Raw genomic sequence first — 17,121 nt, 5'->3', positions numbered from 1 at the left:
TGTCAGGTGCCCAGGGAAGAAAAAAGAGAAAAGAAGAGGAGGAGAAACGAGAAAAGGACAGAGGTAGCAGGTAGGTAACGTTAGCCAACATGAAATTATTTGTCTGTTACAGAATGTGATAGTAACCTGGCTTTTTAGCATTAAGCTAATGTTACATGATTCGGCAATTGCTAATCAATAAATAGCTAGTTCTGTTTTAACGTCGGGTTAATTTTGTGGAGGGGGCTAAATTGTTATGGAAAATAATAATGTAACGTTAGGTAATTACAGTACTCCCACCTTACATTCCTCAGGGACATTTGTATTAGATCTTTTAAGCAGGTGTTTTTTGTTTACATTGTTATTGCCTTCTGGTTAGCTAATGTTTGCCCTGCAGGTAATAGTCACTTTTCCACCCCTTTATATATTAGGTATAGTTGTAAGTAAAAAAAAAAGGTCAAAGACAAAGCTATTCGGTTTCTTGTGAGTATATACACTTCACTGCCGATGTGGGGGGGGGGCGCCACCTAAAATCTTGCCTAGGGTGCCAGATTGGTTAGGGCCGGGCCTGTATATGAGTATGTGTTTTCTATTGTTTCATTGAAAATAAAACAGCAAAGTCCATTTGGCTGTCATCTGTTTTAATTATGAGACACAATTGTGTCAAAGTCATGATTTTTTTTTTCATGCTTGAAATAAGAAATGATTACTTTAAAAAAGTAGTTTTATACTTGCGAGTGTTGATGACACAACAGTTGATATTCTAGTTTCAAGCATGTTTTACTCAATATAGGTCATAACATCTCAGCAACAAGCTGTAATATCTTACTGAGATCATTTAGGACCAAAACCCTTAAAACAAGTAAAACACTCTAACATAAAATCTGCTTAGTGAGAATAATCTTATAATCACCCTTATTTGAGATATTTAATCTTACTTAGATTTCAGTTTTTGCAGTGTGCTACATCTCTAAATCAGTCTGAGGGTATTTGGCCTGAAAAAGCATTGAAAACCCTTAAACTAAATAATACAATGTTAGAATTTCCCTTGCCTCTAATACTACGAGGACTGGTTTGCTGGTTTAACAGACCCCTCCCCCGCGACTATGCAGCCTGATTTGCATCATCACAGCTCGCAGCACCGTAGCATGACATCACACACTACAGTCTGACAACGCCACACACTCATGTTAGCTCACGCCTGGCGGGCTCCACGCGTCACACTTTTTTCTCACTCACCATCCTCTTTTCGCCCACCCCTCTTCTTCCCCTCCCACTCACGTTTTAGGCAGCGTGCGGTTGCAGAACAACAGCATCATGGAGGCGGGCTGCGTGGTTGCCGCGGTGATCGAGAACGCCGCCTCAGGACCCCGGGGGGAACCAGGAAGTAGTCATGTCCTTGAGGGGTGAGGTGCATGCGTTTTTTTGAATGGTCATTTAGAGGAAATGCTTAATGGCAACATCTTTGTTTCTTTGGCGTTACTGTTGACCTAGCAATGTGTGTCAAGGTTCTCATGTGACTGATCTTATCAACCTGACTAACTGTGACAAAGCCGAGGGCCTTTCCCAGTCACATCTTTTTGTTGCTCATAAAAGTTGAGTGCATTCACGACCTCACCCTCTTTTCGTCACGTTTTGAGTCAGGCTTTTGTAGTGCACTGCCTTGTGGGTGGGCTGCTTTTTATGATCCGTCTGAATAGGTATGCTTTGCTACGATCCGCACACACAAAAAGCCATAAAAATCCTCTCCTTTTCTCATGTCCTGGTGGTAATGTTGGTCATCACGTCTTATGACGTGATTTAGATATTAACAGTAAATTAGCAAGTAGATTTTTTTTTATTTTTTTTTTATGTGTCCTGTCCAGCTTCTCAGGCAAATCATATAGTTGATGTAGATGCCCATGTCGGCTGTTCAGATTTACTTTACAAAAGAGAAGTGTAGGATACTTCTCTTGTTGCCTTATTTGTATTTGACTTTATTAAATGTATTTATATTATCATTTAGGGCAGCCGGGCCGGAGCAGGAGGGGATAGAAAGAGAAAAAAAGGAAGACAGAGGGGGAAATTGTGGGGACAAGAGAGGGATTAGACAGAGAGACAAAAACAACAACAGCAAACAACAACAATAGAGCAACATCAGCAAATACGACATGTACAAATATGATGGTAAAAGTGATAGCAAATAAGCAGTTAGCGAAAAATAATACAGAAATGACAATGAGCATTATTACACTACAAATGGACCAATACAAATACCAATAGAATTAGCGCTATTGATAATGAACAATACCAATAATTTACCTATATATTAACAGTACAGTTGTTCAAATGCAACAATACATATACGTAATGATAACTTGAGATATGAAAGAATGCAGAAAAATGGAGGGGGAGAAAGAGAAGCAACCTACATTAACCTTGTAGATTGTTATAGTAACAATAGGTTAAGCTTTGTCAGTGTGCCATGTGTTACACCCAGTTTACCCTAGGGCAACAACGTTAATATATGTTTGATGAAACGTGATTATGTGCATGAGTGTACCGTATTTTCCGCACCATAAGCCGCCCTGGGTTATAAGCCGCGCCTTCAATGAACGGCATATTTCAAAACTTTGTCCACCGATAAGCCGCCCCGTGTTATAAGCGGCATCTAACTGCGCTAAAGGGAATGTCAAAAAAACAGTCAGATAGGTCAGTCAAACTTTAATAATATATTAAAAACCAGCGTGATGTGGGCGCGCATGGAGTCGTATATCAACATGGACGTAGCTGCGTGAAAAAAGCCACCCGGCCTCTTCGCGTAATCTTCCCTTAACCACTCGCTCATCTTTTCTTCATCCATCCATCCCTTCGAGTTACCTTTTATGATGACGCCGGCTGGAAAGGTCTCTTTTGGCAAGGTCTTCCTTTTGAATATCACCATGGGTGGAAGTTTCTGGCCATTAGCATGGCAAGCTAGAACCACAGTGAAGGATGACTTCTCATTCCCTGTGGTGCGAATATTCACCGTACGTGCTCCCGTTGTATCCACAGTGCGGTTCACAGGAATATCAAAAGTCAGTGGAACCTCGTCCATGTTGATAATGTTCTCTGGCCGGATCTTTTTTTCAGCTATCTTGTTTTTACAATATGCACGGAAAGTAGCCAGCTTTTCTTGAAAGTCTTTAGGCAGTTGCTGTGAAATAGTAGTCCGTGTGCGGATGGAGAGATTGCGTCTTTTCATGAACCGGAAACCTGTCGCTTAGTAGGAGCCATTTTGTGGTCTTTACAGATGTAAACACACAAAGGAAATGAAACGTAATATCCGCGCGCTTCTTCTTCTTCTACGGGGGCGGGTGGTTGCTTACAATAGAAGAAGAAGCGCTTCCTCTTCTATGGGGGCGGGTGCTTACCTTGGCGGTTGCTTGCGTAGAAGAAGAAGCACTTCCTCTTCTACGGGGAAAAAAGATGGCGGCTGTTTACCGTAGTTGCGAGACCTAAACTTTATGAAAATGAATCTTAATATTAATCCATATATAAAGCGCACCGGGTTATAAGCCGCACTGTCAGCTTTTGAGTAAATTTGTGGTTTTTAGGTGCGGCTAATAGTGCGGAAAATACGTTAAGTATGCATATGTACTTGTATATGTACAGAATGTGTATATGTGTTTGTACAATGAATGTATATGTACAGAATGTGTATATGTGTTTGTACAGTGAATGTATATGTACAGAGTGTGTATATGTGTTTGTACAGTAAGTGTATATGTACTGTATGTGTATGTTTGTATATTGAATGTGCGTGTGGATGTACGAACTTTAGGTATGTAAATATGTACTGTATTTGTGTATGTATGTGGGAGCGTAGGTACCTATGTACGTATGTGAGCATATGTGAATTTGTATGTACAATATATTCGACTCCCAGAGTGCGTGGGAGCCAGAGCACGGCCCCATCACCCCCGAGAGCCCAACCCACAAACAGTAGGCGGTCTTAGCAAGTAGATTATTAATAGTTGTAATAAAATAATACAACCGGAAATTATGTACTGTATTTTTCGGACTATAAGGCGTACTTAAAATCCTTTAATTTCCTCAAAACTCGACAGTGCGCCTTATAACCCGGTGCGCCTAATGTACGGAATAATTTTGGTTGTGCTTGCCGACCTCGAAGCTATTTTATTTGGTACATTGTGAAATGATAAGAGTGACCAGTAGATGGCAGTCGCATATAGAAGATACATGTAGACTGCAATATGCATACTTGCCAATCCTCCCGAATTTTCCGGGAGACTCCCGAAATTCAGCGCCTCTCCCGAAAACCTCCCGGGACAAATATTCTCCCGAAAATCTCCCGATTTTCAGCCGGAGCTGGAAGCCACGCCCCCTCCAGTTCCATGCGGACCTGAGTGAGGACAGCCTTTTTTCCCGACGGGAGGACAACAGGGTGACAAGAACTAAATCATCCAGACTAGAGATCAATTGTATTATTATGTTTATCTTACCTAAAAATAAATATATTTATTAATTAAAAAAAAAAAAAAACTAAATAAATGTTTACTATATTTTGCTAAAAACATCAAAATTAATTGTATTTTTATTTGTATTTTTTCTGACTCCTTATTATATCCAGCCATAGAATTATACATTAAAATAAACATATTTGAAATAATTAATTTTAAATTATCATAATAATTCATTTAAAATAACCATATTTAATTATTATAATAATTGCTTGTTTATCAACAACTTTAGCATTTTATTCATTACATTTTGAAGCTCTCAGAAGCCAAGTTATGTTATATTCCTTAAGATTTATTTATGCAAGGTTGAAGTATCAATTATCTAAACACAGTTTTGTTTGCATATTTTCAGGATGTAGATATATATGTATATATATATATATATATACACAGTATATAGCTGTCAATATACTCCTCCCCTCTTAACCACGCCCCGCCCCGCTCCACCCCCGACCACGCCCCCACCCCCCCCACCTCCCGAAATCAGAGGTCTCAAGGTTGGCAAGTATGGCAATATGACTCAAGTAAACAACACCAAAATTGTATATGTTCCATTGAAAATATAGAACCTTACACACGGCGCTCAAAAATCTATCAAAATGTTTTAGTCCGACTTTGGTAAGCTATGAAGCCACACCGCTTGATGGATTTTCGGCGCATTAATCATACGAGTATTATTATGGTGTGTGGTGGAGTGTCCGCCCTGAGATTAGGGATGTCCCGATCCAGGATTTTGCACTTCCGATCCGATACCGATATTGTTTTTGCACTTCCGATCCGATACCGACCGATACTGGCCTATCCGAGCATGTATTAAAGTTTAAAGTTATTTAGCCTACTTAGTTGTCAGAATCATGTTGAAAAGGGTTTTAGTACTCTTGATAACAACTAGCCAGCTGAATTAGGGGAGTTTGAATAATACACAATGGTTGGTAACAAGAAACTGACCTGTTTATTCAAGGATAAACACAAAATAGACAAAATTATACATGACAAACAGAAATGGCATCATTGAACTAGGGCTGGGCGATATGGCCTTTTTTTAATATTGCGATATTTTAAGGCCATATTGCGATACACAATATATATCTCGACATTTTGCCTTAGCCTTGAATGAACACTGGATGCATATAATCACAGCAGTATGATGATTCTATGTGTTTTGATTGATTGATTGAGACTTTTATTAGTAGGTTGTACAGTGAAGTACATATTCCGTACAATTGACCACTAAATGGTAACACCCCAATAAGTTTTTCAACTTGTTTAAGTCGGGGTCCACTTAAATTGATTCATGATACAGATATATACTATCAGATATATACTATCATCATAATACAGTCATGACACAAGATAATCACATTGAATTATTTACATTATTTATAATCCAGGGTGTGGAGGGGGGCGCCGGATGTAAGTGTCAAAAAGACAGCCAAAAGAGTTTGATATGAGAATAAATCTAAAGTTAAAATATAGGGTAGAAATGCATCCATTTGCAGGAAATGTAGTCTTGTTTTTCAAAATTTTCTTTCAAGGCTTGCATGTCTACATTAAAACATTCTTCTTCATACTGCATTAATATATGCTACTTTTAAACTTTCATGCAGAGAAGGAAATCACAACTAAAAAAATCACTAATTTTTTCAGACGGTGTTGATCTGGAAATTTTTGCCTCAGCATTTTGATGGTGTGGGCGTGTGGCACCGAATGGAGATAAGCGTCTCGACAGACGTTACAATATTTGAACAATGATGACGAAAACGGTTTTCTCTGTCGTGTCCGTGTGTCGAAAATTGTTATGCGCTTATTTTTTTTATTTGATTTTGTGCGTGGCATAGATTTGCCGTGCGCAGAGGACGTTTGAGCAGGCGCGCACCTTAGCGGCTGCGCTAGCATCACAGCTAACATTAGCCATGCTGCTACCTCTCTGCTCGGGGAGGACGTATACGTATGTGACGTATGACGTGACAGTATGTGACGTGTGTAAGAAGGTGCGCTTGCTGTCTGTGAGAGGGAGACACAGGAAAGAGTGAGAAGAGCCTGTCGTGTACTGCCAGCAGCTAAAAGCAACTGCGTGAGAATCCACAGACCTGTGGATGTGTTGAAGGTGTGCTGGAAAATGCCGAACGGAAATAGGGAGCAGCAGAAAAGTGGAATGTATTATTTGAATCTGTGCGTTGGAAAACACGGACCAGAGTTTTTTTTTAAACTGGATCTGGATCGGCATTTTCCCATGCCTTGCCGATACGCATTTTTTTGGCAAATATCGGCGGCCGATCCGATCCAAATATCGGATCGGGACATCCCTACCTGAGATCGGTAGGTTGTGAGTTCAAACCCCGGTCAAGTCATACCAAAGACTATAAAAATGATGGACTGCAATATAATGGCAGTCACAAATAAGAGATATGTGTAGACTGCAATATGACTCAAGTAAACAACACCAACATGTTATATGTTCCATGGAAAATATAGAACATTACACACGGCGCTCAAAAATCTATCAAAATGTTTTAGTAGGACTTTGGTAAGCTATGAAGCCACACCGCTTGATGGATTGTACTGTGCTTCAACATAGGAGTATTATTATGGTGTGTGTATAAAGTAAGACATATTATCTGCCGTTTTGTGTTGCAATATTATGCAAAAGCAACTTTTTTTTTTTTTTTACATTCTGGTACCTGCTGATCTGTATTTGGGATCTGCATAAATCCTGAACATTTCCGGACCTTAGAGCCGACGCCGTAGTCGATAAGCTTCTTCTTTTTCTCTACCTTCTTGTTATGAGACATTCATCCTCCACTGTTGCCATTTCTAATATAAAGTAGTGTAAAGTTCTTACTTATATCTGTCAGTAAACTCGCCATGAAAGCACTAAAACATACCGGTGTAGTGAGTTCAATTATTCACCCAAGGAACTTTAGTTATTAGAGGGTTCCAGTCGGGACGGTTTTTCACGGGACACATTTCCGGCGTTGTTGTTGCACTAGTGAGCCACGGATGAGGAGATGCTGCTCCGTTATTGATTGAAGTAAAGTCTGAATGTCATTAAAACAGTTAGCGCCATCTTTTGACACTTCTTCCACTCCCGTCCTTGCACGCTACACCGCTACAACAAAGATGGCGGGCAGAAGACGCTGTCGAAGGTGAGCCACGTAAATAAGACCGCCCACAAAACGATGCATCCTGAAACGACTGTCAGAAAGCGACTTGAAGATGATGTGTAAAACATCATCTATGCAACATTTTGACCAAAGAACCACCATCACATGTTATGTAGACCACAAGGAAGTCTTTTACATTTAGACAAAAATGATAATAATATGACTCCTTTAACGCGCCTTATAATCCAGTGCGCCTATTGTACGAAAATATACCTGAATAGACACGCTCATCGGCAGTGCGCCTTATAATCCGTAGCGCCCCATGGTCCTGAAAATACGGTAATATGTTACAGCATACAGCATGTAACCTATTTTGAAATGCTTCTTTTATCATTTCCATATCATTTGGAGCCTTCCCTTCTATCCTGAGGTACAGACGGCAAGAGACGTTTGCACAGTGCCTGTGTTTTTAAAATCTTTATTGTTTTACAGTTCTCTTTTATGCATTTTAAAATGTATGTCTTAACTTATTACTTTTCTGAAACTGCTCCGTGACATGTGCTGTTGACCACACCCTTGTGAAATAGATCTTAATATCAATGGGTTTCTTATCTGGTTAAGTAAAGGTTGTAGTAGTAAGTAAACTTTTCAAATAATTGATCAATTTATAAATCGTTATCGCAGGAGGATGCAATATACTGTACATCACAATATTGCCATATCGCCTATCCCCAGTGCAGAATGATGGAAAAGTAGAGATGTCCGATAATGGCTTTTTTACCGATATTCCGATATTGTCCAACTCTTAATTACCGATACCGATATATACAGTCGTGGAATTAACACATTATTATGCCTAATTTTGTTGTGATGCCCCGTGCCAACATGGTACTGCCATATTTATTATTGAAGTCACGAAGTGCATTCATTTTTTTAACATGCCTCAAAACAGCAGCTTGGAATTTGGGACATGCTCTCCCTGAGAGAGCATGAGGAGGTTGAGGTGGGCGGGGTTGGGGGGATAGCGGGGGGTGCATATTGTAGCGTCCCGGAAGAGTTAGTGCTGCAAGGGGTTCTGGGTATTTGTTCTGTTGTGTTTATGTTGTGTTACGGTGCGGATGTTCTCCCGAAATGTGTTTGTCATTCTTGTTTGGTGTGGGTTCACAGTGTGGCGCATATTTGTAACAGTGTTAAAGTTGTTTATACGGCCACCCTCAGTGTGACCTGTATGGCTGTTGAGCAAGTATGCTGGCATTCACTTGTGTGTGTGAAAAGCCGTAGATGTTATGTGACAGGGCAGTGCCTTTAAGGTTTATTGGCGCTCTGTACTTCTCCCTACGTTGTGTACACAGCGGCGTTTTAAAAAGTCATACATTTTACTTTTTGAAACCGATACCGATAATTTTGAAACAGATACCGAAACCGCCCTGTGACATGTGCTGTTGACCTCTTGGCCAGGTCACCCTTGTGAAAGAGATCTTGATCTCAATGGGTTTCTTATCTGGTTAAGTAAAGGTTGTAGGAGTAAGTAAACTTTTCAAATAATTTATCAATTTATAAATCGTTATCGCAGGAGAATGCAATATACTGTACATCACAATATTGCCATATCGCCTATCCGCAGTGCAGAATGATAGAAAAGGTTTGATCAAGAGAAATTAGCCAAACAGAAAACAACGGTAATTACCGTATTATCCGCAGAGGTGGGTAGTAACGCGCTACATTTACTCCGTTACATCTACTTGAGTAACTTTTGCGATAAATTGTACTTCTAAGAGTAGTTTTAATGCAACATACTTTTACTTTTACTTAAGTATATTTATAGAGAAGGAACGCTACTTTTACTCCGATACTTTTATCTACATTCAGCTCGCTACTCGCTACTAATTTTTATCGATCTGTTAATGCACGCCTTGTTTGTTTTGGTCTGTCAGACAGACCTTCATAGTGCCTGCCTTACTGGTGACGTTTCACTTCGTTCCACCAATCAGATGCAGTCACTGGTGACGTTAGACCAATCAAACAGAGCCAGGTGGTCACATGACCTGACTTAAACAAGTTGAAAAACTTATTGGGGTGTTACCATTTAGTGGTCAATTGTACGGAATATGTACTGTACTGTGCAATCTAATAATAAAAGTTCCAATCAATCAATCAAAAGTGTGAAGGAAAAAAGATACTTTTTTTATTTCAACCGTACATCCCGTCAAAAGCCTAAAGACTGACCGCACATGAGGACGTTCCTGTCTTCACAATAAAAGTGCCGCTCCATCGCGCCTGCGCTTTCAAAACAAGAGTCTCCGAAAGCCAGCGCAAACAAGCTAGCAAGCTACGGAGTTTGACGCCAATATATTTCTTGTAAAGTGTATAAAAATGAGTTTGGAAGCTGGACAAATAAGATGCCAAAAACCCACCACTTTCATGTGGTATTAGATAGAAAGGAGGAACTTTTCTTCTCCTCCATTTGAAAACGTGGACGTTATCATCACGACTGTCTGATTACAATCAACGCAAGTCATCAGAATCAGGTCATACACCAACTTATATTCTAGTCTTCATTAAAGAAAGGAATCTATATGTTAAACATGCATGTATATTCATTAAAACACCTTTAACATGTAAACAAAAACAGCAAAATAAATACATATAAATTATATACTGTATATATCAATGTATATGTATGTATGTATATATATATATATATATATATATATATATATATATATATATATATGATATGAGTGTGTATGTTACTCATCAGTTACTCAGTACTTGAGTAGTTTTTTCACAACATACTTTTTACTTTTACTCAAGTAAATATTTGGGTGACTACTCCTTACTTTTACTTGAGTATTAAATCTCTAAAGTAACAGTACTCTTACTTGAGTACAATTTCTGGCTACTCTACCCACCTCTGATTATCCGCACTATAAAGCGCACCTAAAAACCTCCAACTTCCTCAAAAGCTGACAGTGCGCCTTATAATCCGGTGCGCCTTATATATGGACCCATATTGAGCCACAACAGGTCTCGCAACTACGGTAAGTAAGCCGACTTAATTTTCCCTCTTCTACGGCTGCTTACCGTAGAAGAAGCGCTTCTTCTTCTACGGGGGAAAATAAAGTCGGCGGCTGCCTACCATAGTTGCGAGACCTAAACTTTATGTAAAGACCCAAAAATGGCTCCTATTAAGAGACACGCTTACGACGCAGAGTTTAAACTCAAGGCGATCAGTCACGCAGTAGAACACGGGAATAGAGCAGCAGCGAGAGAATTTAACATTAACGAATCAATAGTGCGGAAGTGGAGGAAGCAACATGATGACCTGCGCCAAGTAAAGAAGACGAAACAGAGTTTCCGAGGGAACAAAGCGAGATGGCTACAGTTGGAGGACAAACTCGAACAGTGGGTTGTTGAACAGAGAGCAGCAAGTAGAAGTGTCAGTACAATCACTATTTGTTTTGTTGACATTACCTTTATTAATAATAATAATAATAATAATAATAATGGATTAGATTTATATAGCGCTTTTCTAGACACTCAACGCGCTTCACAGAGAAGTGAGAACCCATCATTCATTCACACCTGGTGGTGGTAAGCTACTTTCGTAGCCACAGCTGCCCTAGGGTAGACTGACGGAAGCGTGGCTGCCAGTTTGCGCCTACGGCCCCTCCGACCATCACCTATCATCAGAGGTGGGTAGTAACGCGCTACATTTACTCCGTTACATCTACTTGAGTAACTTTTGGGATAAATTGTACTTCTAAGAGTAGTTTTAATGCAACATACTTTTACTTTTACTTGAGTATATTTATAGAGAAGAAACGCTACTTTTACTCCGCTACTTTTACTCCGCTACTTTTATCTACATTCAGCTCGCTACTCGCTACAAATTTTTATCGATCTGTTAATGCACGCTTTGTTTGTTTTGGTCTGTCAGACAGACCTTCATAGTGCCTGCGTTTCAACAAATACAGTCACTGGTGACGTTCACTTCGTTCCACCAATCAGATGCAGTCACTGGTGACGTTGGACCAATCAAACAGAGCCAGGGGTCACATGACCTGACTTAAACAAGTTGAAAAACGTATTGGGGTGTTACCATTTAGTGGTCAATTGTACGGAATATGTACTGTACTGTGCAATCTACTAATAAAAGTTCCAATCAATCAATCAAAAGTGTGAAGGAAAAAAGACCCTTTTTTAATTCAACCGTACATCCTGTCAAAAGCCTAAAGACTGACTTCACAGTTCCTGTCTTCACAATAAAAGTGCCGCTCCATCGCGCTTGCGCTTTCAAAATAAGAGTCTCCGAAAGCCAGCACAAACAAGCTAGCAAGCTACGGAGTTTGCCGCCAATGTATTTCTTGTAAAGTGTATAAAAACAAATATGGAAGCTGGACAAATAAGAAGCCAAAAACCAACCACTTTCATGTGGTATTAGACAGAAAGGAGGAACTTTTTTTCTCCTCCATTTGAAAACGTGGACGTTATCATCACTACTGTCTGATTACAATCAATGCAAGTCATCAGAATCAGGTAATACACCAACTTATATTCTTGTCTTCATGAAAGAAAGGAATCTATATGTGTTAAACATGCATATATATTCATTAAAACACCTTTAACATGTAAACAAAAACGGCAAAATAAATAAATATAAATTATTTACTGTATATATCAATGTATGTATGTATATATATATATATATATATATATATATATATATGTGTGTGTGTGTATATATGTTACTCATCAGTTACTCAGTACTTGAGTAGTTTTTTCACAACATACTTTTTACTTTTACTCAAGTAAATATTTAGGTGACTACTCCTTACTTTTACTTGAGTAATACATCTCTAAAGTAACAGTACTCTTACTTGAGTACAATTTCTGGCTACTCTACCCACCTCTGCCTATCATTCATTCATCATTCATTCACCAGTGTGAGCGGCACCGGGGGCAAGGGTGAAGGGTCCTGCCCAAGGACACAACGGCAGCGTTTTGGATGGTAAGAGGCGGGGAGCGAACCTGCAACCCTCAGGTTTCTGGCACGGGCGCTCTACCCACTACGCCATGCAGCTCCATCTAATGGATGCATAACGTAACCCCAGTCTCTACTGTAGCATCTATTCTATGTGCCTTATAATGCGGTGCGCCGTATATATGAACAAAGGTTTAAAATAGGCCATTCATTGAAGGTGCGCCCTATGATCCGGTGCACATTGTAGTGTGGAAAATACGGTATATAAAACAATAACTCGATGGCATACAAGTACATACTTTTATTGTTTTGTTGTGTGGAATGTTAGAAAAGTTTTGACAAAATTAAATTATTTAGACCTTAAGACAGATTTATGCTTTTAAAGTGGAGTGTTAACTTTTGACGACACTTATTAGTCACAATTATTCATTAAATTAAGATATTTACACAGTAAACAATGCGAACATGTTTGTTCGTGGATACTTTCTAACACGCTTCTGCCTTGAAGACTTTGTACTTGTGACTATGCAACTATAATTATCTGATACGTTTTTTATATTGACAATATTTGTTTTTGACTGCAATATTGTTCAATTAAGAACACTAATTACGTACTTCCAGATTGTGTGCTTAGCTGTTGTGCATTGAGTCCAATAGTAGCCTATAACCTACCATGTTTTATTTAGTTTTGACTCCACTTGAATACAAGAATATATCAAACGTGTGCTCATTGGTGGACATTTAGATGGTAATTGACTGCCCAGCTTTGGACAAGAAATCGAAGATTTTACATGCATGGGGATCAATATCATATCGGGACACCACTAGTCTGGACTATAGAGCATCGTACACCTTCATACTTATTACTTACCCATGACAGGTACAGTACATATGTCTTTTAAATTATAATTTCATAAATATAGGTAAACTATTATTTATCCTTGCAATGTTAGCATTAAGTGGAAAAAATGTCCTGGACTTGCACCACAATGTCATCCTTTTTTTTTTCTCGGGCTGGAAGCTGGTTAAGAAGTAGTTATTGTACAATTTTGCTTACTGAGCGTCTCTTCAGGCAGGCAAAGAAAAATGTCTTTCTTAATTTGAAATCTTTCATGTGCATCTTTTGTTTTACTGCAGAGACGTGGCACCATTCAGTCACTTGAACAAAGGCGATGTCTTACCTCAAGCTACCAGCAGCAGTCCTGCAGATGAGAGACAACCACAGGAGATACAGGTAAACACACACACATGCATATGTGTCTATTCAGGTTTTTTTCCATACAAAAGGTGCACCGGATTATAAGGCGCATTAAAGGAGTCATATTTTTTTTTTCTAAATGTAAAAGACTTCCTTGTGGTCTACATAACATGTGATGGTGGTTCTTTGGTCAAAATGTTACATAGATGATGTTTTACACATCATCTTCAAGCCGCTTTCTGACAGTCTCTTCAGGATGCGCCGTTTGGTGGGCGGTCTTATTTACGTGGCTCACCTTCGACAGCGTCTTCTCCCCGTCATCTTTGTTGTAGCGGTGTAGCGTGCAAGGACGGGAGTGGACGAAGTGTCAAAAGATGGCGCTAACTGTTTTAATGACATTCAGACTTTACTTCAATCAATAGCAGAGCAGCATCTCCTCATCCGTGGCTCACTCGTGGAAATGTGTCCCGTGAAAAACCGTCCGACCGGAACTCTCTAATAACTATCAATCAATCAATCAATCAATCAATGTTTATTTATATAGCCCTAAATCACAAGTGTCTCAAAGGGCTGCACAAGCCACAACGACATCCTCGGTACAAAGCCCACATAAGGGCAAGGGAAAACTCACCCCAGTGGGACGTCGATGTCAATGACTATGAGAAACCTTGGAGAGGACCGCATATGTGGGTAACCCCCCCCCCCCCCCCCTCTAGGGGAGACCGAATGCAATGGATGTCGAGTGGGTCTGACATAATATTGTGAGAGTCCAGTCCATAGTGGATCCAACATAATAGTAAGAGTCCAGTCCATAGTGGATCTAACATAATAGTGTGAGAGTCCAGTCCATAGTGGATCCAACATAATAGTGTGAGAGTCCAGTCCATAGTGGATCCAACATAATAGTAAGAGTCCAGTCCATAGTGGATCTAACATAATAGTGTGAGAGTCCAGTCCATAGTGGATCTAACATAATAGTGTGAGAGTCCAGTCCATAGTGGATCCAACATAATAGTAAGAGTCCAGTCCATAATGGATCTAACATAATAGTAAGAGTCCAGTCCATAGTGGGGCCAGCAGGACACCATCCCGAGCGGAGACGGGTCAGCAGCGCAGAGATGTTCCCAGCTGATGCACAGGCGAGCGGTCCACCCCGGGTCCCAACTCTGGACAGCCAGCACTTCATCCATGGCCACCGGACTTGTGCCGCCCCCCCCCCCCCCCAACAAGGAAGAGGGGAGCAGAGGAGAAAAGAAAAGAACCGGCAGATCAACTGGTCTAAAAGGGGGGTCTATTTAAAGGCTAGAGTATACAAATGAGTTTTAAGATGGGACTTAAATGCTTCTACTGAGGTAGCATCTCTAATTGTTACCGGGAGGGCATTCCATAGTACTGGAGCCTGAATAGAAAACGCTCTATAGCCCGCAGACTTTTTTTGGGCTCTGGGAATCACTAATAAGCCGGAGTTCTTTGAACGCAGATTTCTTGCTGGGACATATGGTACAATGCAATCGACAAGATAGGACGGAGCTAGACCGTGTAGTATTTTATACGTAAGTAGTAAAACCTTAAAGTCACATCTTAAGTGCACAGGAAGCCAGTGCAGGTGAGCCAGTATAGGCGTAATATGATCAAACTTTCTTGTTCTTGTCAAAAGTCTAGCAGCCGCATTTTGTACCAATTGTAATCTTTTAATGCTAGACATAGGGAGACCCGAAAATAATACGTTACAGTAGTCGAGACGAGACGTAACGAACGCATGAATAATGATCTCAGCGTCGCTAGTGGATAAAATAGAACGAATTTTAGCGATATTACGGAGATGAAAGAAGGCTGTTTTAGTAACACTCTTAATGTGTGATTCAAAGGAGAGAGTTGGGTGGAAGATAATACCCAGATTCTTTACTGATTCGCCTTGTGTAATTGTTTGGTTGTCAAATGTTAAGGTGGTATTATTAAATAAATGTCGGTGTTTAGCAGGACCGATAATCAGCATTTCCATTTTCTTGGCGTTGAGTTGCAAGAAGTTAGCGGACATCCATTATTTAATTTCATTAAGACACGCCTCCAGCTGACTACAATCCGGCGTGTTGGTCAGCTTTAGGGGCATGTAGAGTTGGCTGTCATCAGCATAACAATGAAAGCTAACACCGTATTTGCGTATGATGTAAATGTAAATACTAAAGAGTGCAGGGCCAAGAACCGAACCCTGAGGAACTCCGCACGTTACCTTAACATAGTCCGAGGTCACATTATTATGGGAGACGCACTGCATCCTGTCAGTAAGATAAGAGTTAAACCACGACAAGGCTAAGTCTGACATACCAATACCTGTTTTGATACGCTCTAATAAAATATTATGATCGACGGTATGGAAAGCAGCGCTAAGATCAAGAAGCAGCAACATAGATGACGCATCAGAATCCATCGTTAGCAGTAGATCATTAGTCATTTTTGCGAGGGCTGTCTCCGTAGAGTGATTTGCCCTGAAACCGGATTGAAAAGGTTCACAGAGATTGTTAGTCACTAAGTGTTCATTTAGCTGCTGTGCGACAATTTTTTCGAGGATTTTCGAAATAAAGGGAAGGTGGGACACCGGTCGGTAGTTTACCATGAGGTAAGGATCAAGGTTAGGTCTTTTGAGCAGCGGATGAATAACCGCTTTCTTGAATGCTAGGGGAACAGTGCCAGAGGAAAGTGATAAGTTTATAATATTTAGCACTGATGGACCTAATAATACAAAAAGCTCCTTGATAAGTTTCCCAGGAAGTGGGTCAACTAAAGTTCCTCGGGTGAATAATGTAAACTCACTACACCGGTATGTTTTAGCGCTTTCATGGTGAGTTTACTGACAGATATAAGTAAGAACTTTACACTACTTTATGTTAGAAATGGCAACAGCGGAAGATGAATGTCCCATAACAAGAAGATAGAGAAAAAGAAGAAACTTATCAACTACGGCGGACTCGTGCAAATTTTCAGTACTTATGCAGAACCCAAATATAGATCAGTAGGTACCAGAAGGTAAGAAAAGTTGGTTTTGCATAATATTGCGAAACAATACACCAGATAATGTCTGCTAATAGGTGCCATTTTGCGGTCCTTATACACACACCATAATAATACTTGTATGTTTAATGCGCCGACAATCCATCAACCGGTGCGGCTTCATAGCTTACCGGAGTTGTACTAAAAACATTTTGACAGATTTTTGAGTGTTGTGTGTAGTGTTCTATATTCTCAATGGAACATTTAAAGTTTTGGTGGTGTTTACTGGCATATCTCTTATGTGTGACTGCCATCTACTGGTCACACTTATCATTAGACCATGTACCAAATATAATAGCTTCGAGG

At 40.0% G+C, this 17,121-nt stretch overlaps 1 protein-coding gene across 3 annotated transcripts in view; it reads left to right on the top strand.

Moving 5' to 3' along the window:
- Positions 1-17,121, top strand: part of LOC133614848 (rho GTPase-activating protein 32-like) — a 167,781-nt gene that overhangs the window by 74,372 nt on the left and 76,288 nt on the right. The window contains exons 2-3 of one of the 3 annotated variants that reach the window (XM_061973177.1): positions 1,268-1,390; positions 13,707-13,803. Coding sequence is in view for 1 of the 3 variants with exons in the window: in XM_061973175.1 (XP_061829159.1) it covers positions 1,272-1,385; positions 13,707-13,803 (211 nt within the window). In the remaining 2 variants the exon portion in view is untranslated. Of the gene's footprint in view, positions 1-410; positions 1,391-13,706; positions 13,804-17,121 lie in introns of those variants that run through there. The other 2 variants (XM_061973175.1, XM_061973176.1) reach the window with 2 other exon arrangements.

Source organism: Nerophis lumbriciformis, linkage group LG17 (assembly GCF_033978685.3).
Source record: "Nerophis lumbriciformis linkage group LG17, RoL_Nlum_v2.1, whole genome shotgun sequence".
NCBI lineage: Eukaryota > Metazoa > Chordata > Actinopteri > Syngnathiformes > Syngnathidae > Nerophis > Nerophis lumbriciformis.
This window is presented reverse-complemented; position numbering and strand designations above follow the sequence as displayed.